This window comes from Acipenser ruthenus, unplaced genomic scaffold (genome assembly GCF_902713425.1).
Source record: "Acipenser ruthenus unplaced genomic scaffold, fAciRut3.2 maternal haplotype, whole genome shotgun sequence".
NCBI classification, from domain to species: Eukaryota; Metazoa; Chordata; class Actinopteri; order Acipenseriformes; family Acipenseridae; genus Acipenser; species Acipenser ruthenus.
In genome coordinates, this window is record NW_026707531.1 from 1,734 (window position 1) to 24,807 (window position 23,074).

Sequence of the window (23,074 nt, forward strand, 5' to 3'; positions counted from 1 at the left end):
GGTGTTGTATTGAGTGGTTGTGTTGTATTGTGTCTTTGTGTGGTTGTGTGGTTGTGTGTTGTGTTGTGTTGTGTGGTTGTGTGTTGTGTTGCTGTGTATTGTGTTGTGTGGTTGTGTGTGGTTGTGTTGTGTGGTTGTGTTGTGCTGTGTTGTGTTTGTGTGGTTGTGTATTGTGTTGTGTGTGGTTGTGTTGTGTGGTTGTGTTGTGTGGTTGTGTTGTGTATTGTGTTGTGGTGTTGTTGTGTTGTGTATTGTTGTGTTGTGTGGTTGTGTGTGTTGTGTTGTGTTGCTGTGTATTGTGTTGTGTGTGGTTGTGTTGTGTGGTTGTGTTTGTATTGTGTTGTTGTGTATTGTTGTGTGGTGTTGTTGTGTTGTGTATTGTGTTGTGTTGTGTGGTTGTGTTGTGTTGTGTTGTGTTTGTGTCTCTGGCGCTCCTCAGTTGGGCTGCGAAGGGGTCGGGTGACGCGCCCCATGAACAGCGGGGCCCGCAGCGCGTCGTCCCACAGGACCAGCATGAAGGGCTGCAGGGCATCGAACACGAACCACGGAGCGGGCCAGCGAGACCGAGGTCACCCCGCCAGCCTCCACCCCGCTCTCCCCCAGATCCAGCACCGCACGGTGCAGAGCGTCCGACACAAACACTCCCGCCTCGGGGGTCAGCCCACAGAGATTCGGGGAGCTGAAGAGCTCCGAGAGACCTGAGAGAGAGGGGGAGAGAGAGGGGTCACACCACACAGATTCGAGGAGCTGAACAGAGAGAGAGAGAGACGAGAGAGAGAGAGAGAGAGAGAGAGAGAGAGAGAGAGAGAGAGGAGGTTATCATAGAGACTGTGGGGGAAGAGAGGGAGAGAGGGAAAGAGGGAGAGAGAGGGAGGCAGAGGGAGAGAGAGAGAGTTATTACAGAGAGTGGGACAGAGAGAACAGAGTGTGACACACAGACTGCTGTAAAGACAGACAGACAGACAGACGCCCCTTCTATATGCCCAGAATCTGAGCCAGATACATGCAGAAATAGCTGAGGGGAAACTGGTGCCATGTTGGCTCCAAGCAGAGCTGGGAATCCCGTACAAAGCTATGGGCAGCAGAGCCAAGATGGCTTCCCAACAGGACGCAGTGTCCTGCCTAGGAAAGCGCATTGTGAAAAGCCCCTACCCAGCTTCTCCAGTATGTACGCTAGGTCAGTCTGGACGTCCAGCCGCAGCTTGGGCAGCGAGACCACGGTGGAGTGGGGGGTGGCCTGGTTCAGCTGCTGCACAACGTCAGCCAGGAGCTTGGAGCTCAGCCGGGACTCGAGTGCGAGGAGAGAGTCCAGAGAGGGGTCTGTGGGGAGCAGGACCAGGAGAGAGGTGTCGCCGGAGAGTTGAAACCTGCCCACCTGAGGAGAGAGGGAGAGAGGGAGAGAGAGGGGGAGAGGAGGGAGGAGGAGAGGAGAGGGGGAGAGAGGGGGAGAGGAGGGAGAGGGAGAGAGGGAAGAGGAGGGAGAGGAGAGAGGAGGGGAGAGGAGGGAGAGGAAGGGGAGAGAGGGGGAGAGGGAGAGAGGGAGAGGAGGAGAGGAGGAGAGAGGGGAGAGGAGAGGGGGAGAGGAGGGAGAGAGAGGGAGAGAGGAGAGGGGGAGAGGAGAGGAGAGGGAGAGGAGGAGAGGAGAGGAGAGGGGGAGAGGAGGGAGGAGGAGAGAGGGAGAGGAGGGAGAGGAGGAGAGGGGGAGAGGAGAGGGGAGAGAGGGGAAGGAGGGTGAGGAGGAGAGGGGGAGAGAGGGGGAGGAGGGGGAGGAGGAGAGGGGGGAGAGGGGGAGGAGGGTGAGGAGGAGAGGGGGGGAGAGAGGGGGAGGAGGGGGAGGAGGAGAGGGGGGAGAGAGGGGGAGGAGGGAGAGGAGGAAAGGGGGAGAGGAGAGGGGAGAGAGAGGGGGAGGAGGGGGGAGGAGAGAGGGGGAGAGGAGAGGGGGAGAGAGTGAGAGAATGATGGAGCGAGTGTGTGAGAGAGTGAGAGAGTGAGAAAGTGAGAGAGTGCGCAGTGTTACCTTGGCCTGCAGTCCGCGGTGATGCAGGGAGGACAGTTTGTAGCCCTGGCTCTTCATCACCGGCACCTCAACATGCTTCCCAAACGACATGAACCCCTCCTTCACTGTCTCCTTCACATCAAACCTGACCTTCCACTTCCCTGAAAGAGATCAATACAACCAATACTGATCAATAACATGAACCCCTCCTTCACTGTCTCCTTCACATCAATACAGCCAATACTGATCAATAGCAGTGATGGTATTAGATTGCATTATTATTATTATTATTATTATTATTATTATTATTATTATTATTATTATTATTATTATTATTTATTTCTTAGCAGACGCCCTTATCCAGGGCGACTTACAATCATAAGCAAATTTGCATTGCAGACAGACAGGCTGTGCTGTTTCCTGTGACAGTGCCCTGGTATTAGATTGCATTGCAGACAGGCTGTGCTGTTTCCTGTGACAGTGCCCTGGTATTAGATTGCATTGCAGACAGACAGACAGGCTGTGCTGTTTCCTGTGACAGTGCCCTGGTATTAGATTGCATTGGATTGCAGACAGACAGGCTGTGCTGTTTCCTGTGACAGTGCCCTGGTATTAGATTGCATTGCAGACAGACAGGCTGTGCTGTTTCCTGTGACAGTGCCCTGGTATTAGATTGCATTGCATTGCAGACAGGCTGTGCTGTTTCCTGTGACAGTGCCCTGGTATTAGATTGCATTGCAGACAGACAGGCTGTGCTGTTTCCTGTGACAGTGCCCTGGTATTAGATTGCATTGCAGACAGACAGACAGGCTCTGCTGTTTCCTGTGACAGTACCCTGGTATTAGATTGCATTGCAGACAGACAGACAGGCTGTGCTGTTTAGGGTGACAGTGCCCTGGTATTAGATTGCATTGCAGACAGACAGGCTGTGCTGTTTCCTGTGACAGTGCCCTGGTATTAGATTGCATTGCAGACAGACAGGCTGTGCTGTTTCCTGTGACAGTGCCCTGGTATTAGATTGCATTGCAGACAGACAGACAGGCTGTGCTGTTTCCTGTGACAGTGCCCTGGTATCAGATTGCATTGCATTGCATTGCAGACAGGCTGTGCTGTTTCCTGTGACAGTGCCCTGGTATTAGATTGCATTGCAGACAGACAGGCTGTGCTGTTTCCTGTGACAGTGCCCTGGTATTAGATTGCATTGCATTGCAGACAGACAGGCTGTGCTGTTTCCTGTGACAGTGCCCTGGTATTAGATTGCATTGCATTGCATTGCAGACAGGCTGTGCTGTTTCCTGTGACAGTGCCCTGGTATTAGATTGCATTGCAGACAGACAGGCTGTGCTGTTTCCTGTGACAGTGCCCTGGTATTAGATTGCATTGCAGACAGACAGGCTGTGCTGTTTCCTGTGACAGTGCCCTGGTATTAGATTGCATTGCATTGCATTGCAGACAGACTCTGCTGTTTCCTGTGACAGTGCCCTGGTATTAGATTGCATTGCATTGCATTGCAGACAGGCTGTGCTGTTTAGGGTGACAGTGCCCTGGTATTAGATTGCATTGCAGACAGACAGGCTGTGCTGTTTCCTGTGACAGTGCCCTGGTATTAGATTGCATTGCAGACAGACAGGCTGTGCTGTTTCCTGTGACAGTGCCCTGGTATTAGATTGCATTGCATTGCATTGCAGACAGGCTGTGCTGTTTCCTGTGACAGTGCCCTGGTATTAGATTGCATTGCAGACAGACAGGCTGTGCTGTTTCCTGTGACAGTACCCTGGTATTAGATTGCATTGCAGACAGACAGACAGGCTGTGCTGTTTAGGGTGACAGTGCCCTGGTATTAGATTGCATTGCAGACAGACAGGCTGTGCTGTTTCCTGTGACAGTGCCCTGGTATTAGATTGCATTGCAGACAGACAGACAGGCTGTGCTGTTTCCTGTGACAGTGCCCTGGTATTAGATTGCATTGCATTGCATTGCAGACAGACTCTGCTGTTTCCTGTGACAGTGCCCTGGTATTAGATTGCATTGCATTGCAGACAGACAGGCTCTGCTGTTTCCTGTGACAGTGCCCTGGTATTAGATTGCATTGCAGACAGACAGGCTCTGCTGTTTCCTGTGACAGTGCCCTGGTATCAGATTGCATTGCAGACAGACAGGCTCTGCTGTTTCCCGTGACAGTGCCCTGGTATTAGATTGCATTGCAGACAGACAGACAGGCTGTGCTGTTTCCTGTGACAGTGCCCTGGTATTAGATTGCATTGCAGACAGACAGACTCTGCTGTTTCCTGTGACAGTACCTTGGTAGTAGATTGCGTTCAGCAGCAGCAGCTCAGTGGTTGCCGGCACGTCGTCCACCAGGCGTGTGATCTTGTGTTCCGTGTGCTCAGCCACCCACTCGTTGACCATCCTCACGTTCGCTTCGCTGTCATTGGTCAGCAGCTGAGGCCCCTCCCCGTAGAACTCTTTCGATTGGTCCTTGAAGAACTCCTGCAGTTCAAGACCTAAAAATAATAATAATAATAATAATGATAATAATAATAATAATAATAATAATAATTAACAATTCAGACAGACAGACAGACAGGCTCATAGTAAAAGCACAGCAAAGTGTAATAAAGCACAGTGAAAGCATGGTGAAGCATAGGGAAGCATTGTAAAGCACAGAGAGGTCTGGTAAAGCATAGGGAAGCATTGTAAAGCACAGAGAGGTGTAGTAAAGCATAGGGAAGCATTGTAAAGCACAGAGAGGTCTGGTAAAGCATAGGGAAGCATTGTAAAGCACAGAGAGGTGTGGTAAAGCATAGGGAAGCATTGTAAAGCACAGAGAGGTCTGATAAAGCAGAGGGAAGCATTGTAAAGCACAGAGAGGTGTGGTAAAGCATAGGGAAGCATTGTAAAGCACAGAGAGGTCTGGTAAAGCATAGGGAAGCATTGAAAAGCATAGAGAGGTCTGGTAAAGCATAGGGAAGCATTGTAAAGCACAGAGAGGTCTGGTAAAGCATAGGGAAGCATTGTAAAGCACAGAGAGGTGTGGTAAAGCATAGGGAAGCATTGTGAAGCACAAAGAGGTCTGGTAAAGCATAGGGAAGCATTGTAAAGCACAGAGAGGTGTGGTAAAGCATAGGGAAGCATTGTAAAGCACAGAGAGGTGTGGTAAAGCATAGGGAAGCATTGTAAAGCACAGAGAGGTCTGGTAAAGCATAGGGAAGCATTGTAAAGCACAGAGAGGTCTGGTAAATCACACACAGGCTCACACACTCACACGCACACACGCACACACACACACACACACACACACACACACACAGACGGACGGGCGCTCTCACCAGGCCTCACGTAGATCTGTGATGCAGTCAGGAGGTTTCGGGAGGACAGGCTTCTCAGCTCCTTATGCAGGCACTCGAAATTCTGGGGGAGAAACAGCGCCTCCTCCAGGGCAGTCTGGGCATCGCCACGCGCTCCTACACAGAGGAGAGAGTGGGATTCAAACACTAGCCCCAATACTAACCCCAACCCCAACACTAACCCCAACACTAACCCCAACCCCAACACTAACTCCCAAACCAAACCCCAACACCAACCCCAACCCCAACACTAACCCCAACCCCAACACTAAACCCAACCCCAACACTAACCCCAACCCCAACCCCAACACTAAACCCAACCCCAACACTAACCCCAACCCCAACCCCAACACTAAACCCAACCCCAACACTAACCCCAACCCCAACCCCAACACTAACCCCAACCCCAACACTAACCCCAACCCCAACACTAAACCCAACCCCAACCCCAACACTAACCCCAACCCCAACACTAAACCCAACCCCAACACTAAACCCAACCCCAACCCCAACACTAACCCCAACACTAACCCCAACCCCAACACTAACCCCCAAACCAAACCCCAACACCAACCCCAACCCCAACACTAACCCGAACCCCAACACTAACCTCAACCCCAACCCCAACACTAAACCCAACCCCAACACTAACCCCAACCCCAACCCCAACACTAAACCCAACCCCAACCCCAACACTAAACCCAACCCCAACACTAACCCCAACCCCAACACTAACCCCAACCCCAACCCCAACACTAAACCCAACCCCAACACTAACCCCAACCCCAACCCCAACACTAAACCCAACCCCAACCCCAACACTAACCCCAACCCCAACACTAACCCCAACCCCAACCCCAGCACTAACCCCAACCCCAACACTAACCCCAACCCCAACCCCAACACTAACCCAACCCCAACACTAACCCCAACCCCAACCCCAACCCCAACACTAACCCCAACCCCAACCCCAACACTAAACCCAACCCCAACACTAACCCCAACCCCAACCCCAACACTAACCCCAACACTAACCCAACCCCAACACTAACCCCAACCCCAACCCCAACACTAAACCCAACCCCAACACTAACCCCAACCCCAACCCCAACACTAACCCCAACCCCAACACTAACCCCAACCCCAACACTAAACCCAACCCCAACACTAACCCCAACCCCAACCCCAACACTAAACCCAACCCCAACACTAACCCCAACCCCAACCCCAGCACTAACCCCAACACTAACCCCAACCCCAACCACAACCCCAACCCCAACCCCAACCCCAACACTAACCCCAACCCCAACCCCTAACCCCAGCACCTAACCCTATCCCTCACCAGTCCATTGATACCCTGTCTCCGCAGGGTGCAGTGGCGGGACTCACCCAGCAGGAGGTGTGAGAGCGCCATGGCGACGCTGAGCGGGGAGAAGAAGAGGTTGCGCGTGCTGGTCTGGGCGTGTGCGACAGCGCGGTACAGACTCACAGAGAACTCCGACAGAGACTCGCCTAGAATCGCCTTCCCAGAGGGGGAGGGGCCGTCCACGCACGGCAGCCAGGCCTTCTCGTATCCGTGGCAACGCGGCGGAGTCGCTGTTAATAATAATAATAATAATAATAATAATAATAATAATAATAATAAGGTAGCACATTTTGATCTTTTTGATCACTTTTTATGCTGAGACAATCTCCTTTGTTCAGTTTTAGTGGTTTGCTTTTGGTTTGAGCTGAGGAGGTACTGGGAGGGAGGCTGGCTCTAGTGGTTAGAGCTGAGGAGGTACTGGGAGGGAGGGAGGGAGGCTGGCTCTAGTGGTTAGAGCTGAGGAGGGACTGGGAGGGAGGGAGGGAGGCTGGCTCTAGTGGTTAGAGCTGAGGAGGGACTGGGAGGGAGGGAGGGAGGCTGGCTCTAGTGGTTAGAGCTGAGGAGGGACTGGGAGGGAGGGAGGCTGGCTCTAGTGGTTAGAGCTGAGGAGGGACTGGGAGGGAGGGAGGCTGGCTCTAGTGGTTAGAGCTGAGGAGGGACTGGGAGGGAGGGAGGCTGGCTCTAGTGGTTAGAGCTGAGGAGGGACTGGGAGGGAGGGAGGGAGGGAGGCTGGCTCTAGTGGTTAGAGCTCAGGAGGTACTGGGAGGGAGGGAGGGAGGCTGGCTCTAGTGGTTAGAGCTGAGGAGGGACTGGGAGGGAGGGAGGGAGGGAGGCTGGCTCTAGTGGTTAGAGCTGAGGAGGGGCTGGGAGGGACTGGGAGGGAGGCTGGCTCTAGTGGTTAGAGCTGAGGAGGGACTGGGAGGGAGGGAGGGAGGCTGGCTCTAGTGGTTAGAGCTGAGGAGGGACTGGGAGGGAGGGAGGGAGGCTGGCTCTAGTGGTTAGAGCTGAGGAGAGACTGGGAGGGAGGGAGGGAGGCTGGCTCTAGTGGTTAGAGCTGAGGAGAGACTGGGAGGGAGGGAGGCTGGCTCTAGTGGTTAGAGCTGAGGAGGGACTGGGAGGGAGGGAGGCTGGCTCTAGTGGTTAGAGCTGAGGAGGGTCTGGGAGGGAGGGAGGGAGGCTGGCTCTAGTGGTTAGAGCTCAGGAGGGACTGGGAGGGAGGGAGGGAGGCTGGCTCTAGTGGTTAGAGCTGAGGAGGGACTGGGAGGGAGGGAGGGAGGCTGGCTCTAGTGGTTAGAGCTGAGGAGGGACTGGGAGGGAGGGAGGGAGGCTGGCTCTAGTGGTTAGAGCTCAGGAGAGACTGGCAGGGAGGGAGGGAGGCTGGCTCTAGTGGTTAGAGCTGAGGAGGGACTGGGAGGGAGGGAGGGAGGCTGGCTCTAGTGGTTAGAGCTGAGGAGGGACTGGGAGGGAGGGAGGGAGGCTGGCTCTAGTGGTTAGAGCTGAGGAGGGACTGGGAGGGAGGGAGGGAGGCTGGCTCTAGTGGTTAGAGCTGAGGAGAGACTGGGAGGGAGGGAGGCTGGCTCTAGTGGTTAGAGCTGAGGAGGGACTGGGAGGGAGGGAGGGAGGCTGGCTCTAGTGGTTAGAGATGAGGAGGGACTGGGAGGGAGGGAGGGAGGCTGGCTCTAGTGGTTAGAGCTGATGAGGGACTGGGAGGGAGGGAAGGAGGCTGAAGATGATTCTGTGATTCTGCAGGGTTAGGAGTGAAGGATACTAGAAGTGATCAGAGAGCCACACACTCACCTCGCACACTGCTCCCTGTGCCCACAGCAATGAGGGACCCATCAAACCCTCTGTATTTCTCACAGTAATACGTTCCTGAGTCACTCAGGGTCAGGTTCACAATTTGGATGGAGAGATCTGTGGGGTGGTCTGGATGTACTCTGGACACACGGGGGTCGTCGCTCTCATTGGGCAGAGGGTCTGTAGAGTAGAGATACTCTCTGCCGCTGCCAGTGCCCCTGTACCATCTCACTGGTCCTGCAGGACCCACTGTGGACAGGGTGCAGGGTACAGTGACCTCACCCTCCTCTGTGCCAGTCACAGAGTCTGGGTCCTGAGTTATAGTGGGAGGAGGGATCTCTGGAGAGAGAGGAGAGGGCAGGAGCATGGGAGAGGAGAGAGTGGGGGAGAGGGGAGAGAGGGACAGGGAGAGGAGAGCAGAGAGGAGAGGAGAGAGTGGAGAGGAGAACGAGAGGAGAGAAGGCAGGGTGGAGAGGAGAGAAGAAAGGGTGGTGAGGAGAGAGGGAGAGGAGAGTGGAGGAGAGAGAGGAGAAAGAGTGGAGAGGGGAGAGGAGAGAGGATAGAGAAGAGGGAAGAAGGAAGGGGAGAGAGAGGAGAGTGAGGAGGGGAGAGAGTTAGGGTTAGTTTTAATACAGTCTATAGTGGAGATCTGAGACTCTAATCTCCACAGTAAATGATTAACAGCACTGTAAAGACACTAGGAGCTGTGCTCACAATGCCTGCTGTAGATGTAAATGATTAACAGCACTGTAAAGACACTAGGAGCTGTGCTCACAATGCCTGCTGTAGATGTAAATGATTAACAGCACTGTAAAGACACTAGGAGCTGTGCTCACAATGCCTGCTGTAGATGTAAATGATTACAGGAGCCACAGCAAAGATACTAGCAGTGATCAGAGAGCCACACACTCACCTCGCACACGCAGCCAGGTCCCTGCACCCCCAGCTATTTGGGACCCATCAAACCCTCTGTATTTGTCACAGTAATAGATTCCTGAGTCACGCAGGGTCAGCCTCACAATTCGAATGGAGAGATCTGTGGGGTGGTCTGGATGTACTCTGGACACACGGGGGTCGTTGCTTTCATTGGGTAGAGGGGCTGCTGTAGAGTAGAGATGCTGTCTGTCTCTGAGAGTGCCCCTGTACCATCTCACTGGTCCTGCAGCACCCACTGTGGACAGGGTGCAGCGTACAGTGACCTCACCCTCCTCTGTGCCAGTCACAGGGCCTGGGTCCTGAGTTATAATGGGTGGAGGCAGAGCTAGAGAGAGAAGGAACAGGGAGATGAGAGAGGAGAGGAGAGAGTGGAGGAGAGAGGACAGATAGAGAGGAGAGAGTAGAGAGAAGAGAGGAGAGAGGAGAGAGTGGAGAGTGGAGAGGGGGAGGAGAGAGTGGAGAGGAGAGAGGAGAGAGGAGACAGGAGAGAGGAGACAGGGTTAGGGGTCGTATTCAAAACAACTGTTTTGTTTAATACAGTCTACAATGGAGATCCAAGACTCTGATCTGCACAGTAAATGATTAACAGCACTGTAAAGACACTAGGAGCTGTGCTCACAATGCCTGCTGTAGATGTAAATGATTAACAGCACTGTAAAGACACTAGGAGCTGTGCTCACAATGCCTGCTGTAGATGTAAATGATTAACAGCACTGTAAAGACACTAGGAGCTGTGCTCACAATGCCTGCTGTAGATGTAAATGATTAACAGCACTGTAAAGACACTAGGAGCTGTGCTCACAATGCCTGCTGTAGATGTGAATGATTAACAGCACTGTAAAGACACTAGGAGCTGTGCTCACAATGCCTGCTGTAGATGTAAATGATTAACAGCACTGTAAAGACACTAGGAGCTGTGCTCACAATGCCTGCTGTAGATGTGAATGATTAACAGCACTGTAAAGACACTAGGAGCTGTGCTCACAATGCCTGCTGTAGATGGAAATGATTAACAGCACTGTAAAGACACTAGGAGCTGTGCTCACAATGCCTGCTGTAGATGTAAATGATTAACAGCACTGTAAAGACACTAGGAGCTGTGCTCACAATGCCTGCTGTAGATGTAAATGATTACAGGAGCCACAGCAAAGATACTAGCAGTGATCAGAGAGCCACACACTCACCTTGCACACGCAGCCAGGTGAATGCACCCCCAGCTATTTGGGACCCATCAAACCCTCTGTATTTCTCACAGTAATAAGTTCCTGAGTCACGCAGGGTCAGCCTCACAATTCGAATGGAGAGATCTGTGGGGTGGTCTGGATGTACTCTGGACACACGGGGGTCGTTGCTTTCATTGGGTAGAGGGGCTGCTGTAGAGTAGAGATGCTGTCTGTCTCTGAGAGTGCCCCTGTACCATCTCACTGGTCCTGCAGCACCCACTCTGGACAGGGTGCAGCGTACAGTGACCTCACCCTCCTCTGTGCCAGTCACAGGGTCTGGGTCCTGAGTTATAATGGGTGGAGGCAGAGCTAGAGAGAGAAGGAACAGGGAGATGAGAGAGGAGAGGAGAGAGTGGAGGAGAGAGGACAGATAGAGAGGAGAGAGTAGAGAGAAGAGAGGAGAGAGGAGAGAGTGGAGAGTGGAGAGGGGGAGGAGAGAGTGGAGAGGAGAGAGGAGAGAGGAGACAGGGTTAGGGGTCGTATTCAAAACAACTGTTTTGTTTAATACAGTCTACAATGGAGATCCAAGACTCTGATCTGCACAGTAAATGATTAACAGCACTGTAAAGACACTAGGAGCTGTGCTCACAATGCCTGCTGTAGATGTAAATGATTAACAGCACTGTAAAGACACTAGGAGCTGTGCTCACAATGCCTGCTGTAGATGTAAATGATTAACAGCACTGTAAAGACACTAGGAGCTGTGCTCACAATGCCTGCTGTAGATGTAAATGATTACAGGAGCCACAGCTAAGATACTAAAAGTGATCAGAGAGCCACACACTCACCTCGCACACTCAGCCAGGCCCCTGAGCCGGTAGCAATGAGGGTCTCATCAGTCCCTCTGTATTTCTCACAGTAATATATTCCTAAGTCACGCAGGATCAGGCTCTCAATTCGAATGGAGAAATCTGTGGGGTGGTCTGGATGTACTCTGGACACACGGGGGTCGTTTCTCTCATTGAGCAGAGGGGTTCCTGTAGAGTAGAGATACTGTCTGTCCCTGAGAGTGCCCCTGAACCATCTCACTGGTCCTGGAGGAGCCCCTGTCACACTGCAGGGTACAGTGACCTCTCCCTCCTCTGTGCCAATCACAAAGCCCGGGTCCTGACTTATACTGACAGGAGAGAGTTCTGGAGAGAGAGGAGAGGAAACAGGAAATCCATTTCAGTGAACAAAACAGAAGCCAGGTGGTTGCAAAGAGACAAAAACCCCAAAAATAAAATAAATAAGTGTTGTGAAATGTGTGTGAAAGAGAGACAGAGAGAGAGAGAGAGAGGGAGAGAGAGAGAGAGAGAGAGAGAGAGAGAGAGAGAGAGAGAGAGAGAGAGAGAGAGAGAGAGGGAGAGAGAGTGAGAGTGAGAGTGAGAGAGAGAGAGAGAGAGAGAGAGAGAAGGGGGAAATTGAAATCTCACTGATAGGATTTGATCTGCAGTGTGGAATAGTGGGCAGCAGTGTGGAGGAGCGGTCAGGGCTCTGGACTCTTGACCGGAGGGGTGTGGGTTCAATCCCAGGTGGGGGACACTGCTGCTGTACCCTTGAGCAAGGTACTTTACCTAGATTGCTCCAGTAAAAACCCAGCTGTATAAATGGTTAATTGTATGTAAAAATAATGTGATATCTTGTAACAATTGTAAGTCGCCATGGATAAGGGCGTCTGCTAAGAAATAAATAATAATAATACTAAATTGAGAAGAATGCATCCAGACAGGAACTCATGAGAGAGACATGTTTATATACAACAAATAACAATAATAATAATCTTTATTTTTAATATAACACCCTCCGCTATATTTTGTCTGCTCTAGTGCTCTGGGGGGGTTGAGATCTGTCCTCTAAATCACTGCAGGAAGAGCAAATAAAACACAGAACAGCAAGAGCTCCGGCTTTCCTGTTGATAGTTTCCACTGTCAGAGCACCGGAGCAGACATTTCAAAAAGAGATCCGAACAGACTTTAAAAGGTGAGGAGACAGTGAGGGTTAGGGTTAGGGGTCGCATTCAGAACAGCTCTTTTGTTTGATACAGTCTACAATGGAGATCCAAGACTCTAATCTCCACAGTAAATGATTAACAGCACTGTAAAGACACTAGGAGCTGTGCTCGCAATGCCTGCTGTAGATGTAAATGATTAACAGCACTGCAAAGACACTAGGAGCTGTGCTCACAATGCCTGCTGTAGATGTAAATGATTAACAGCACTGTAAAGACACTAGGAGCTGTGCTCACAATGCCTGCTGTAGATGTAAATGATTAACAGCACTGTAAAGACACTAGGAGCTGTGCTCACAATGCCTGCTGTAGATGTAAATGATTAACAGCACTGTAAAGACACTAGGAGCTGTGCTCACAATGCCTGCTGTAGATGTAAATGATTAACAGCACTGTAAAGACACTAGGAGCTGTGCTCACAATGCCTGCTGTAGATGTAAATGATTAACAGCACTGTAAAGACACTAGGAGCTGTGCTCACAATGCCTGCTGTAGATGTAAATGATTAACAGCACTGTAAAGACACTAGGAGCTGTGCTCACAATGCCTGCTGTAGATGTAAATGATTAACAGCACTGTAAAGACACTAGGAGCTGTGCTCACAATGCCTGCTGTAGATGTAAATGATTAACAGCACTGTAAAGACACTAGGAGCTGTGCTCACAATGCCTGCTGTAGATGTAAATGATTAACAGCACTGTAAAGACACTAGGAGCTGTGCTCACAATGCCTGCTGTAGATGTAAATGATTAACAGCACTGTAAAGACACTAGGAGCTGTGCTCACAATGCCTGCTGTAGATGTAAATGATTAACAGCACTGTAAAGACACTAGGAGCTGTGCTCACAATGCCTGCTGTAGATGTAAATGATTAACAGCACTGTAAAGACACTAGGAGCTGTGCACACAATGCCTGCTGTAGATGTGAATGATTAACAGCACTGTAAAGACACTAGGAGCTGTGCTCACAATGCCTGCTGTAGATGTAAATGATTAACAGCACTGTAAAGACACTAGGAGCTGTGCTCACAATGCCTGCTGTAGATGTAAATGATTACAGGAGCCACAGCAAAGATACTAGCAGTGATCAGAGAGCCACACACTCACCTTGCACACGCAGCCAGGTGAATGCACCCCCAGCTATTTGGGACCCATCAAACCCTCTGTATTTCTCACAGTAATAAGTTCCTGAGTCACGCAGGGTCAGCCTCACAATTCGAATGGAGAGATCTGTGGGGTGGTCTGGATGTACTCTGGACACACGGGGGTCGTTGCTTTCATTGGGTAGAGGGGCTGCTGTAGAGTAGAGATGCTGTCTGTCTCTGAGAGTGCCCCTGTACCATCTCACTGGTCCTGCAGCACCCACTCTGGACAGGGTGCAGCGTACAGTGACCTCACCCTCCTCTGTGCCAGTCACAGGGCCTGGGTCCTGAGTTATAATGGGTGGAGGCAGAGCTAGAGAGAGAAGGAACAGGGAGATGAGAGAGGAGAGGAGAGAGTGGAGGAGAGAGGACAGATAGAGAGGAGAGAGTAGAGAGAAGAGAGGAGAGAGGAGAGAGTGGAGAGTGGAGAGGGGGAGGAGAGAGTGGAGAGGAGAGAGGAGAGAGGAGACAGGGTTAGGGGTCGTATTCAAAACAACTGTTTTGTTTAATACAGTCTACAATGGAGATCCAAGACTCTGATCTGCACAGTAAATGATTAACAGCACTGTAAAGACACTAGGAGCTGTGCTCACAATGCCTGCTGTAGATGTAAATGATTAACAGCACTGTAAAGACACTAGGAGCTGTGCTCACAATGCCTGCTGTAGATGTAAATGATTAACAGCACTGTAAAGACACTAGGAGCTGTGCTCACAATGCCTGCTGTAGATGGAAATGATTAACAGCACTGTAAAGACACTAGGAGCTGTGCTCACAATGCCTGCTGTAGATGTAAATGATTAACAGCACTGTAAAGACACTAGGAGCTGTGCTCACAATGCCTGCTGTAGATGTAAATGATTAACAGCACTGTAAAGACACTAGGAGCTGTGCTCACAATGCCTGCTGTAGATGGAAATGATTAACAGCACTGTAAAGACACTAGGAGCTGTGCTCACAATGCCTGCTGTAGATGGAAATGATTATCAGCACTGTAAAGACACTAGGAGCTGTGCTCACAATGCCTGCTGTAGATGTAAATGATTAACAGCACTGTAAAGACACTAGGAGCTGTGCTCACAATGCCTGCTGTAGATGTAAATGATTAACAGCACTGTAAAGACACTAGGAGCTGTGCTCACAATGCCTGCTGTAGATGTAAATGATTAACAGCACTGTAAAGACACTAGGAGCTGTGCTCACAATGCCTGCTGTAGATTCAGCTGGACCAGAATCACCTGACATGTCTGTGCGCTACAGGAGCCACAGCAAAGATACTAGAAGTGATCAGAGAGCCACACACTCACCTTGCACACGCAGCCTGCTCCCTGAGCCGCTAGCAATGAGGGTCACATCAATCCCTCTGTATTTCTCACAGTAATACGTTCCTGAGTCACGCAGGTTCAGGTTCACAATTCGAATGGAGAGATCTGTGGCGTGGTGATGATGTACAAGAGACACACGGGGGTCGTTTCTCTCATTGGGCGGAGGGGAGGATGGAGAGTAAAGATACTGTCTGCCTCTGCCAGTGTCCCTGTACCATCTCACTGGTCCTGGAGGAGCCTCTGTCACAGTGCAGGGTACAGTGACCTCTCCCTCCTCTGTGCCAATCACAGAGCCCTGAGTTATACTGGGTTGAGACACAACCAGAGAGAGAGAGAGAGGAGAGGAAACAGGAAATCTATTTCCTGCAAAGAGACAAAAAGCCAAAAAATAAAATAAATAAGTGTTTGAAAATGTGTGTGAAAAAGAGAGAGAGAGAGAGAGAGAGAGAGAGAGAGAGAGAGAGAGAGAGAGAGAGAGAACGGGGGAGGTGTTCAAATTTTATTGATCTGCTGTTATTAAGAAGAATGCAACCAGACAGGAACTCATGAGAGAGACATGTTTATATACAACAAATAATAATAATAATAATAATAATAATAATAATAATAATAATAATCTTTATTTTTAATATAACGCCCTTCGCTATATTTTCCACGTTCTGACAAATACAAAAAATAACGCACCTGTCGTTAACAGTTGTTAACATCCTGACAGCTTTTTACACTTAGAGCTTTAAAGTCTGTTTCAGGGCTCTTTTTGAAATGTCTGCTCTAGTGCTCTGGGGGGTTTGAGATCTGTCCTCTAAATCACTGCAGGAAGAGCAAATAAAACACAGAACAGCAAGAGATCCGGCTTTCCTGTTCCGCGCCTCATCCGGGATCGTTATCGCTGTCTGTTTTGACAACGCGGGCGATGATCCTGACCCTGTCAGAGCACCGGAGCAGACATTTCAAAAAAGAGCTCTGAAACAGACTTTCTAAGTGTAAAAAGCTGTCAGGATGTGAACGATGAAAAGAGAAAAGACAGCCGCGTTATTTAAACAGATGCAGCAGAGCGAGGGGGACGAGCCTCGCTGGGTTTATCTGAACCCCTCCGCTTCCTCTTCAAGCGTTTCTCACATTAAGAGAAGCTCACATTAAAACAGGAGGTTTGGTAAATTACTGTCACTCTTAGATTTTTATAACTATTGCATTTTTTTCTGTTATTTTACTGTATAATAATAATAAAAACAACAAGGCGATCTCACCCACAACCAGCTTGGTTTTCTCTCCCTGTCCGATCACCTCCTCTTCTTTGCCACTAATTTTCCTAAACTTCCTGCAGATATAATCGCCCTCGTCCGCGGCTGTCACTCCCATAACTTCGAAGACCCATTCTCCATCTCCCCTGGACGTCATGCTCGCTCTGGGATGGTTTTCCACCCCTCTGTTCTTCATAAACGTGGAGACGAGGGTCTCTGAACCGGCGGCATTCAACAGGTATAATCGGATGGGTCCCAAGGGCGTTTCTAGCGGCTCCTTGCAGCTCACAGTGAAAGAATCGCCCGGGTGTACAGTCACAAGACGCGGGGTCTGCTGCAGATCAGTTGCTGTGAAAAAGACAAATTAGCCCTCAGGATATTCTGTGAATACTGACCGTGCCGCGTGGGGTGTGAAGGACCCTCGACGCTGGATCTGTCACCGTTCATTTAAAAAATAAATACATAAATAAATAAATAGATAAATAAAGATTTCAGAAGTTTGACTCCTTTTAAAAGTCTTAAACAATTGGGAGGGACCAGTGATCATGTTAATAAAGCTAATAAGAGGTGAGAGAATGGATTTTAAAGATGGTCAGCGCTCCTTTAAAGGGAGGGGCCGGTGATCGTGTTAATAAAGCTAATAAGAGGTGAGAGAATGGATTTTAAAGATGGTCAGCGCTCCTTTAAAGGGAGGGGCCGGTGATCATGTTAATAAAGCTAATAAGAGGTGAGAGAATGGATTTTAAAGATGGTCAGCGCTCCTTTAAAGGGAGGGGCCGGTGATCATGTTAATAAAGCTAATAAGAGGTGAGAGAATGGATTTTAAAGATGGTCAGCGCTCCTTTAAAGGGAGGGGCCGGTGATCATGTTAATAAAGCTAATAAGAGGTGAGAGAATGGATTTTAAAGATGGTCAGCGCTCCTTTAAAGGGAGGGGTCAGTGATCATGTTAATAAAGCTAATAAGAGGTGAGAGAATGGATTTTAAAGATGGTCAGCGCTCCTTTAAAGGGAGGGGCCGGTGATCATGTTAATAAAGCTAATAAGAGGTGAGAGAATGGATTTTAAAGATGGTCAGCGCTCCTTTAAAGGGAGGGGCCAGTGATCATGTTAATAAAGCTAATAAGAGGTGAGAGAATGGATTTTAAAGATGGTCAGCGCTCCTTTAAAGGGAGGGGCCGGTGATCATGTTAATAAAGCTAATAAGAGGTGAGAGAATGGATTTTAAAGATGGTCAGCGCTCCTTTAAAGGGAGGGGCCGGTGATCATGTTAATAAAGCTAATAAGAGGTGAGAGAATGGATTTTAAAGATGGTTATCTGAGCGATCCTCACCCACAGTCAGACGCACGGGAGCCTCACTCCTCTGTTCTGCGTCAGAGACGACGCAGGTGTAAATGTCGGAGTCTTGGGATGTCGTGTTTTTGATCTCGAGGGAGTAATTTTTGCGTGTCGACACTCTGGCGTTTTGCGTGGTTGTGTCCGTGCCGGCGATGGCAAAACTCTGCTTCAGCCACTTGAAAGAAGTACCGTTGATGGAGCCCGCCGGTACCAGACAAGGTAGAGTCACGGAACCACCCGGCCAAACCCGAATCTCGGTATGATCTGCCGACTGTAGACCACAGAGACAGAGATGAAAGTGTAATAAAGCATAGTTATATTTCTCTTATAAAAGCTTCCCGCAGTGAAAGCACAGAGAGGTGTGGTAAAGCATAGGGAAGCATTGTAAAGCACAGAGAGGTCTGGTAAAGCACAGGGAAGCATTGTAAAGCACAGAGAGGTCTGGTAAAGCATGGGGAAGCATTGTAAAGCACAGAGAGGTCTGGTAAAGCATAGGGAAGCATTGTAAAGCACAGAGAGGTCTGGTAAAGCATAGGGAAGCATTGTAAAGCACAGAGAGGTCTGGTAAAGCACAGGGAAGCATTGTAAAGCACAGAGAGGTCTGGTAAAGCATGGGGAAGCATTGTAAGCACAGAGAGGTCTGGTAAAGCATAGGGAAGCATTGTAAAGCACAGAGAGGTCTGGTAAAGCATAGGGAAGCATTGTAAAGCACAGAGAGGTGTGGTAAAGCATAGGGAAGCATTGTAAAGCACAGAGAGGTCTGGTAAAGCATAGGGAAGCATTGTAAAGCACAGAGAGGTCTGGTAAAGCATAGGAAGCATTGTAAAGCACAGAGAGGTGTGGTAAAGCATAGGGAAGCATTGTAAAGCACAGAGAGGTCTGGTAAAGCATAGGGAAGCATTGTAAAGCACATTAAAAGACATGGCAATACTTTATACTGTATGTAATCGATTACCTGGCCTGATGAAAATCTGCCTAGCAACAGCAGCGTCACCAGCAGCGGAATCAAAGGGCTTTGTGATGTCATCACGCTCGCATTCTGAAACACAGGAGAATCAGACAGACAGACAGACAGACAGACAGACAGATAAGGGAACACAAGAGTATTCTGAAAGTTTCCCGAGCGATTGAGAAGATTCTGTTCAGCCCGTCAGAGCTGGTCCGTTCTGAGCAGCTGACTGATCTCAGAACTCTGTCAAGTCGGGTCTTAAACACAGAGACAGACAGACAGACAGACAGACAGACAGACAGACAGACAAACTGACGGACTGACGGACTGACTGTTACACAAACACTCACAACCAGACACACACAATCATTCATAGACAGACACACAAACTCTCAGACAGACACACACACACACAGACAGAGAGACACACAGACCCACAGACACACGGACGCACAGACAGACAGACACACGGACACACGGACACACGGACACACGGACACACGGACACATGGACGCACAGCCAGACAGACACACGGACGCACAGCCAGACTGACAGACAGACACACGGACACACAGACGCACAGCCAGACAGACACACGGACGCACAGCCAGACAGACACACAGACACACGGACGCACAGACAGACAGACACACAGACACACGGACGCACAGCCAGACTGACAGACAGACACACGGACACACAGACGCACAGCCAGACAGACACACGGACGCACAGCCAGACAGACACACAGACACACGGACGCACAGACAGACAGACACACAGCCACACGGACACACAGCTGACAGACAGACAGACACACACACACAAACACACACAGACAGAGAGACAGACAGACACACAGACGCACAGACAGACAGACGCACAGACAGACAGACAGACTCACAGACTCTCAGTCTTACCAGTTCTCTTGCACTCCAGTGAGTTGCTGAACGCTGTGTTGCTCTGTGTTATTTTCTCCCTCCCTCTCTCCCTCTCTCAGTCCTGTCCGAGAGGCTGCTGACCTCCTCTGTGATTGGCTGGCGAGGGGAGGGCTGGTTAATCTGTAATGAGTTCCGGTAAGTCTCTAATATTTACTCACAGATGAACAAACAAACAAAATCTGCCCTGAATTAAACTGCTCAAACTCTGAGCCACAAAAAAACACATTTTCTATAAGTTTGAATATCCTTAAATTATCAATATCAGTCCAGTCCACCCCCCAGTCCCTGTCTCTTATGGTACAAGGACGCCTGTCGTCTCCTCGCTAAACTAACAGGAGTGTCCGGTCGTCCCCCCTGTCCCTGTCTCTTATGGAACTCGCTTACAAAACAAATCCCTTATCTCACTTTGATTAAATAAACCGTCCCGAAGGTTCAAAGAATTGTTTAATTTGGAATGGAGGTTCGATTGAAGAGAAATCATGTGATTTCTACGAGATAAGAACAGTTAAAAACTAGACAGACAGACAGGACACACAGACAGAGAGACAGACAGACACACAGACAGAGAGACAGACAGACAAAGTGTAATAAAGCACAGAGAGGTGTGGTAAAGCATAGGGAAGCATTGTAAAGCACAGAGAGGTCTGGTAAAGCATAGGGAAGCATTGTAAAGCACAGAGAGGTCTGGTAAAGCATAGGGAAGCATTGTAAAGCACAGAGAGGTCTGGTAGAGCATAGGGAAGCATTGTAAAGCACAGAGAGGTGTGGTAAAGCATAGGGAAGCATTGTAAAGCACAGAGAGGTCTGGTAAAGCATAGGGCAGCATTGTAAAGCACAGAGAGGTCTGGTAAAGCATAGGGAAGCATTGTAAAGCACAGAGAGGTCTGGTAAAGCACAGGGAAGCATTGTAAAGCACAGAGAGGTCTGGTAAAGCATAGGGAAGCATTGTAAAGCACAGAGAGGTCTGGTAAAGCATAGGGAAGCATTGTAAAGCACAGAGAGGTCTGGTAAAGCATAGGGAAGCATTGTAAAGCACAGAGAGGTCTGGTAAAGCATAGGGAAGCATTGTAAAGCACAGAGAGGTCTGGTAAAGCATAGGGAAGCATTGTAAAGCACAGAGAGGTCTGGTAAAGCATAGGGAAGTATTGGAAGAGAGGTTTAGGGAAAATTATACTCCAAAGTGAATTTTTTAGTCATTAATTTAATGCATATTTAACATGAATACTGTTGTACAATGCAGCCCTCAGATTTCTCTCTCTCTCTCTCTCTCTCTCTCTCTCTCTCTCTCTCTCTCTCTCTCTCTCTCTCTCTCTCTCTCTCTCTCTCCTCCCTCTCTCTATATTATTATTAATATTATTTATTTCTTAGCAGACGCCCTTATCCAGGGCGACTTACAATTGTTACAAGATACACATTTACATACACTTACCCATTTATACAGTTGGGTTTTTACTGGAGCAATCTAGGTAAGTACCTTGCTCAAGGGTACAGCAGCAGTGTCCCCCCACCTGGGATTGAACCCATACCATCCGGTCAAAGAGTCCAGAGCCCTGACCACTACTATATATAATGTTAAATAAATTACTTGTAAAAAATATATATATAATAATAAACGTATTTACATTTGTCTTTTAAATACAAAGCCGTTTAAGACGAAACTGAAGCCCTGTGTTAGCCATTGCGGCTCAGATCCCCTATAGTCTCCTACGCGATCCTCTCTACATGGCAGAGCCGCAATGGCGCCGGTTGCCGAAGGCGCTTCTATCGACGCTCGGCGGGGCTCGGCTCTTTCCGTCGACGAGCCTCGGCTCTTTCCGTCGACGAGCCTCGGCTCTTTCCGTCGACGAGCTCCGAGCTCGGCTCCTCGTGACGTCACTCCATCTCTCCGGCGAAGATGGCGGCGAGTCGACGGCTCCACAAGGTAGATTATGTTTTAATTATCAAATTAATAAATCCACTTTTAGAAAAAAAAAAAAACTAACAAACACAACGGGAGGTGCCGGCAAACCCCGCTGGAGACTCGGACACGGGTTCAAATCACAATATGCGTGTTATTTGTTACTGTGAAAACCAAATTTGGGATTATTATTATTATTATTATTATTATTATTATTATTATTATTATTATTATTATTTCGCTTTCGTTTTGACTATGATAGGTGAGATTATATTTATATACGGTCAAGATGGTGCTATAATGATTAATCATAATAACAGCGATAATACAATATACTAATAAATAATAATACTAAGTATTTAATATCAGTATTAATAATAATCATAATAATTATAATTATAGTGACTGTTATAATAATAATAATAATAATAATTATAATAATAATAATAATAATAATAATAATAATAATAATAATAATAATAACGCGATATTTAAAATAACGACGTGGTTTTCGAAGCAGTTCTATTAAAACTGCCTGCAGTAGCGTGTCTCGGGTCTAGTTCAGTTGCTAGCGATTTGGGGGTTACTTTTGGGGTACGCTTTAAAACGCGGTGCGCCGGTGATGCGCACAGATTGGTTTTAGCTCAGAAAAAAAAGGGAACGCGCGTCTGCAAAACTGGGGGGTTTGATGTTTCTGAGTTACCGGCCCTTGAATTCATTTTGAATATGTTTTAATCATGTAAAGAGAATTTAAGTGAGGAGCAAACGCGTGGCGTGATCTTAAAATATTAAACAAATGTAGGACGTGTGAATACCGCGCGTCTCCAGGCCACCTACCGTTTTCTGACGGCGCCCTGTACCAACTTCTGACGGGTCCCAAAATTCGTGCACTGTCAGAAAATGGTACACTGCCATATGATTATTATTATTATTATTATTATTATTATTATTATTATTATTATTATTATTATTATTATGTTTATGTTCAATGTCGTCTGAATGTAAAATGCTAGGTGATGCTGAACTTTTGGCTGTAGCTGTGTGTTTATTTTCCTATGTTTTTATTTATTTTGTAACTTCTCTAAACCCGGAGACCCTGAGGATTGACCCCCGGTCTCGTTCATTTGTCTTTGAATCACAGGAACTGGAAGAGATCCGGAAATCAGGAATGAGATGCTTCCGGAATATCCTGGTGGACGATTCCAACCTGCTGACATGGCAGGGCTTACTAGTGCCGGTGAGAGAGAGGAGAGGAGAGAGAGGGGAGGGGAGAGGAGGGAGAGAGGAGAGGAGAGGAGAGGGGAGAGAAGAGAGAGAGGAGAGAGGAGGAGAGGAGAGAGGGAGAGGAGAGAGAGAGGAGAGAGGAGAGAGCGAGGGGAGAGAGAGGAGAGGAGATAGGAGAGGAGAGAAGAGGAGAGAGAGAGGGGAGAGGAAAGAGAGGAGAGAGAGGAGAGAGGAGAGAGGGGAGAGGAAAGAGAGGAGAGAGGAGAGAGAGGAGAGAGAGAGAGGGAGAGAGGAGAGAGGAGAGAGGGGAGAGGAAGAGAGGAGAGAAGAGAGAGAGGAGAGAGAGAGGGGAGAGAGGAGAG

At 48.9% G+C, this 23,074-nt stretch overlaps 1 protein-coding gene across 1 annotated transcript; it reads right to left on the reverse strand.

Annotated features, from left to right (window-relative positions):
* Positions 1-420: 420 nt before the first annotated feature.
* Positions 421-18,801, reverse strand: LOC131727651 (hemicentin-1-like). The gene is made up of 15 exons (XM_059018952.1): positions 18,656-18,801; positions 17,695-17,971; positions 16,370-16,711; positions 15,105-15,485; positions 13,763-14,110; positions 11,454-11,798; positions 10,627-10,974; positions 9,420-9,767; positions 8,507-8,845; positions 6,733-6,939; positions 5,326-5,460; positions 4,297-4,500; positions 2,018-2,157; positions 1,153-1,375; positions 421-698 (listed from the first exon to the last, which is right to left on the reverse strand). The coding sequence occupies exons 1-15, from the start codon at positions 18,725-18,727 to the stop codon at positions 436-438; spliced, it is 3,972 nt and encodes a 1,323-aa protein (XP_058874935.1). The 5' UTR covers positions 18,728-18,801; the 3' UTR covers positions 421-435.
* Positions 18,802-23,074: the final 4,273 nt, after the last annotated feature.

What these genes read in the sequence shown, in the direction of transcription:
- LOC131727651 (XM_059018952.1), bottom strand. Translation starts at nt 18,727, where the DNA reads ATGACATCACAAAGCCCTTTGATTCCGCTGCTGGTGACGCTGCTGTTG. An exon ending in TCCCGTGCGTCTGACTGTGG is followed by an intron (nt 16,712 to 17,694) that starts GTGAGGATCGCT and finishes TCTTTTTCACAG; the next exon opens with CAACTGATCTGCAGCAGACC. An exon ending in GTACATACTGGAGAAGCTGG is followed by an intron (nt 699 to 1,152) that starts GTAGGGGCTTTT and finishes CCTCTCTCTCAG; the next exon opens with GTCTCTCGGAGCTCTTCAGC.